The 5,258-nt window shown below is 34.5% G+C and overlaps 1 protein-coding gene across 3 annotated transcripts in view; it reads left to right on the top strand.

Annotated features, from left to right (window-relative positions):
- Window positions 1-5,258, top strand: part of LOC108688973 (dnaJ homolog subfamily C member 13) — an 11,758-nt gene that overhangs the window by 3,938 nt on the left and 2,562 nt on the right. For all 3 annotated transcript variants that reach the window (XM_018195545.1, XM_018195543.1, XM_018195544.1), the window contains exons 6-12: window positions 188-598; window positions 716-1,281; window positions 1,541-2,453; window positions 2,550-2,906; window positions 3,022-3,213; window positions 3,395-3,907; window positions 4,054-4,632. In XM_018195545.1, the coding sequence (XP_018051034.1) occupies window positions 188-598; window positions 716-1,281; window positions 1,541-2,453; window positions 2,550-2,906; window positions 3,022-3,213; window positions 3,395-3,907; window positions 4,054-4,632 (3,531 nt within the window). The remainder of the gene's footprint in view (window positions 1-187; window positions 599-715; window positions 1,282-1,540; window positions 2,454-2,549; window positions 2,907-3,021; window positions 3,214-3,394; window positions 3,908-4,053; window positions 4,633-5,258) is intronic.

The following is a 5,258-nucleotide window of genomic DNA, read 5'->3' as shown; positions in this document are numbered from 1 at the left end:
ACATTTTTAATCACGAAAATAATATTTATTAATGCTGTAATAAAATAAATTTATTATAAATAAATTATTGTGTCCTTTGTTAAGAAGTGTTGTACAAGATTTTTAGTAATGTACAAAAATATTCTATAAAATATAATATGACAATGAAATGATAAGCCAAAGCTTTTTCTTTTTTTTAACGTTACAGAATCGTGGTACAGGTGCACTGGTAGTATCTGCTATGCTCGATCTTTTAACATTTGCCCTGTGTGTACCATACAGTGAAACTACTGATGGCAAACATTTTGACAATCTTTTAGAAATGGTTGCTACAAGAGGTAGATCATTGTTCAAATTGTTTCAACATCCTTCATTGGCTGTGGTCAAAGGTGCTGGACTGATAATGCGAGCAATCATTGAAGAGGGTGCACCTGAAGTAGCAGCAAAAATGCAAGAGCTGGCACTTGCAGAAGGAGCTTTACCAAGGCATTTATTAAATAGTTTATTTACTGTCGGTAGTGATAGCAGACTATTAACGCATCGACAATTGTGCCGACATTTAGTAGGTTTGTGGGTCACGGGACATCCTACGGCTATGGGATTATTGAAACGAATTATGGTGAGTCGATATTATGTATATTAAAATAGGATTCCATAAAATGGAGACAACTGTTTTTAAAATAGTACCTATTATGTTATGTGTTGCAAATACAAATGGAATTGCTGCAATTTGTAGCCGGTAGGTTTGTTGAATTATTTGGACTCTGATGAAAAAGTACCGGACTCATTTCTGGAAGAAGAAAAATTGAACAATCGTGACAATTTAAAGATAGCTATAGATCATGCATCAAGAAATAAAAAAAGTCCACAATGGATCGCTATCGAACGTCAGATGCGAGTAGTTGAAAAACATGTAGAAAATGCTTTGCAACATTGGGGTGCTCGTATTGGAATAGAACGGAGAGAAACGATTAAAGAGCGTCCGATAGTTTTGAGAAAACGTAGAGAACGAATTAAATCTGAAGCAAATTGGAAATTATTCTATTATAAATTTAATCAAGATCACGCACTGCCAAATTTAATTTGGAACCACAAAACGAGAGAAGAATTGAGAATAGCTTTGGAAAATGAGATACGTGCATTTAGTTCAGATAAAGACTTAGCTGGTGGAACTTTGATTGCGTGGAATCATAGAGAATTTGAGGTGCAATATCAATGTCTTTCGGATGAAGTTAAAATTGGAGATTATTACTTGAGGCTTTTATTGGAAAAAGATAGTCCAGACAGTCCTATAAGAAAATCGTAAGTATATGAATAACTGTTTATATACACTCGATGAAAAAAGTATTACACGCTTATAATATATCCTGATGTTGAAATCAATTACTGAGAAAACATCGTCTGCAAAAAAAGAAACATTTACGAAACATTACAAATAGCAAGAAAATAAGAAAAAAATATAACTCGTTTGTTATTAACTCTATACTCACTCAACGTCTCATTAATTTGTAGTACAAAATTTTAGATAGTTTATATAATGGTATTTTATTTTCAATTACAGATACGAGTTTTTTAATGATTTATATCATAGATTTTTATTGACTGCGAAAATCGAAATGAAGTGCCTTTGCTTGCAAGCAATGACGATAGTGTATGGTCGATATTACGAAGACATTGGTCCATTCTCAGATACGAAATACATCCTGGGAATGTTGGAGCGTTGCGCGGACAGAACGGAGCGTGATAGACTAGTCATGTTCATAAATAAACTTATATTACATAGGCGAAATGTCAAAGATATAATGGATCAGAATGGTGTACGAACTTTAGTCGATTTATTGACATTGGCACATTTACACACTTCCCGAGCTGTCATACCAACGCAAACCAATGTGATAGAGGCAGGTCCACAGCAGGAACGAATGGAAAAGGAATGGTATTACAATAATGGTGATCAACGTGAAGGTCCGATGAGTCTAAGGGATTTGAAAGAATTGTACGCTTCAAATCATCTGACTCATAAAACAAAAGTTTGGGCACAGGGATTAGATGGATGGAAAACGATTTCACAAGTGCCACAATTGAAGTGGAGTCTTGTTGCAAAGGGAACTCCCGTGATAAATGAAAGTGAATTGGCTAATTTAATCCTAAACATTTTAATTAAGATGTGTGAATATTTCCCAAGTAGAGATGCCGATGATGCGGTAATCAGGCCCTTGCCACGTGTAAAACGATTGCTATCCGACCTTCAGTATTTGCCACATATCGTACAGCTTTTGCTAACGTTTGATCCAATCCTAGTTGAAAGAGTCGCTACATTGTTATGTGAAGTGATGCGAGATAATGCTGATGTGTCAAAAATTTATCTTACCGGCGTATTTTATTTTATCTTAATGTACACTGGTTCTAATGTCTTGCCGATTGCAAGATTCTTACAACTTACGCACATTAAACAAGCCTTTAGGAACGACGATGTGAGTTTATATGTTTACATCTGTTTTTATAATAAAAAATTGTAATATGATTAAACGATAAAGAAATACGTATAACATTGTTGTTGTATCCTTTAGAACACTTGTTCAGATATAATGCAACGAAGTATTCTTGGTCAACTATTGCCTGATGCAATGGTGAGTTATTTAGAGAATCATGGAGCAGAGAAATTTGCGCAAATATTTCTTGGAGATTATGATACACCGGAAGCGATTTGGAATGCAGAAATGCGACGAATGCTTATCGAGAAAATTGCTGCACATATTGCAGATTTTACTCCCAAATTACGAAGTCATACCATGGCCAGGTATCAATATATCGCTATACCTGCTGTAAGATATCCACAATTGGAAAATGAATTGTTCTGCCAGATATTCTATCTCAGACATCTTTGCGATACTATAAAATTCCCGCAGTGGCCTATCCCAGAACCTGTAAGTTAAAGGGAATTGACTTGATGCATCTCGCGTTGTATTATGCATCGTTTATATCAACTTTTGTCCTCTATACGCGACATTAATGATTTATGCGAGTGTGATATTGAATTAGGTGCAGTTACTAAAAGACGTATTAGATGCATGGAAAAGGGAAGTAGAGAAAAAACCACCTCTAATGACTGTGGAGGAAGCTTATAAGCAACTTGGCTTAACAAGTGGAAAACATCATGATGAAGCAATTGTCAGGAAATCATTTTATAAATTGGCTCAATTATATCATCCTGACAAAAATCCTGAAGGCAGGGTAAGTCTGTATTTAGAATCAGTTATTATGATATATGTATGTATTTCCTATATTGTATGGACATCTTACGTATCAAACGTAAGCTTATATACACATGTGCATGTGCATATACGTATACATACATATATTATACATGTATAATACCCGCACGTATACGTATACAATGATACAATGATTTTAGGATAAGTTTGAAGCTGTTAGCCAAGCATACGAATTTCTATGCAGTCGCAGTTGTTGGTCGACAACTGGACCTAATCCTGACAACATTGTTTTGATTTTAAGGACACAGAGCATTCTTTTTCATAGATACACAGATGAGCTTAGACCTTACAAATACGCTGGTTATCCCCAGCTAATCAAAACAATTAAACTGGAAACGAATGACGAACGGTTATTTTCAAAGTCTGCCCCATTGCTAGCAGCTGCAAGCGAACTTGCATATCACACGGTGCACTGTTCGGCTTTAAATGCCGAAGAATTGCGAAGGGAAGGAGGTTTAGATGTATTGTTGGAAGCGTATACGCGATGCGTATCGGTATTAAGCAGATCGAGTAAATCCACCGATGTAGCAGTGCAAGTTTGTATGCACATCACTAGATGTTTCGCTGTTGCCGGATCGTTTCGAGGATGCAGAGATAAGATTATCGAACTGCCGCAACTTGTAAAAGATCTTTGCAGAATACTGCATTTTAAGGTACGTACAAAGACAAGGAAAGTTTTGTGTGTGTGTGTGTGTGTGTGTGTGTGTGTGTGTGTGCGTGCGCGTGCGCGCGCGCGCGCATATATAACTTTAATTTATTCCATTTCAATTTTTATTTTTCTCATTGTTCTCTTTTGCAGCATCTAACAAAATTGTGTGCAGTTGCCACAGAGTGTATTTCATCTCTTGCTACAGATAGCATATTACAAATGCAGTTATTACAATCTGGTGCTTTATGGGATCTGTTGCTCTTCATGTTCAATTACGATTATACATTAGAAGAAGGTGGAGTAGAAAGAAACCAGGATGAGAATCGTCAGGAAGTAGCCAATAACTTGGCTAAATTAGCAGTTCGCGCCTGTGCTCGATTAGGTGGTTATATGAAAGGCGATAATGAAACACCCGTTAATCCCGTTACAGTTGCCGCTTTGGAAAATTTATTAACTCCTTATCTAGCACGTCAGCTTGTTAAAGATAAACCCGAAGAAATTTTAAAGATATTGAATTCTAATTGTTCAAATCCGTATTTAATCTGGGACAATGGGACTAGAGCGGAATTAAATGAATATTTAGAACTGAAACGGCAGGAGAGATTAAATAATAGCGGCAATTTTGAACATGATTTTAGTGATTTCAAGTATACTGCTCATGCTGATGAATTAGTTATCGGCGAAATATTTGTGAAAGTATACAATGAACAACCAGCGTATCCAATCGAGGTAAATTTATTTATTATTAGAATGTTGGAAACAACAGCATGTGTGTATGTAAAATAACCGTTAAAATAATTGTTAGAGGAAAAGGTGATAATGTGGGCCTCCGTTATATCTTTTTTATTTAATTTTATATTTTTTAGTTTATGTTGAAGTCAATATGATATCGCAATCGATATAATTTATTAATTTAAATATATAATTTAAATATATACAATAATATATAATATATATATATTTGTGTGTGAAATGATAAAGACAGTTTAGAAAATGGGAAAAATTTTTTTAATGAAACGAGATATGACTTTGAATGTGATGATAAAATGAGCCTCTCTTCTTCATATATTTTTACACAATTTAATTTCTTCAGGTTTATTTGAGTCGATCCACGAGTATATTGGATTGGAACACAAATTCGTAGCACTACGGACATAAAAATTTAAGCAACTGTAAAACTTTGTTAAAAATATATATAAATTTAAAAAATTTAACAAGAGTTTTGAAATCTCTACGTTCAAAAGATCATTACGTCTTTTGAATTTTTTTTTGAGTTTGATAATTTTTTTACATATAGAAAAAACTACGCGAGTTGGACAAAATGGGAAACTTTCTTTTCACTTTGTGGATTTGTT

This window comes from Atta colombica, unplaced genomic scaffold (genome assembly GCF_001594045.1).
Source record: "Atta colombica isolate Treedump-2 unplaced genomic scaffold, Acol1.0 scaffold250, whole genome shotgun sequence".
NCBI classification, from domain to species: Eukaryota; Metazoa; Arthropoda; class Insecta; order Hymenoptera; family Formicidae; genus Atta; species Atta colombica.
The sequence above is the reverse complement of the archived record's forward strand: the minus strand, read 5'-3'. Positions and strand labels throughout refer to the sequence as shown.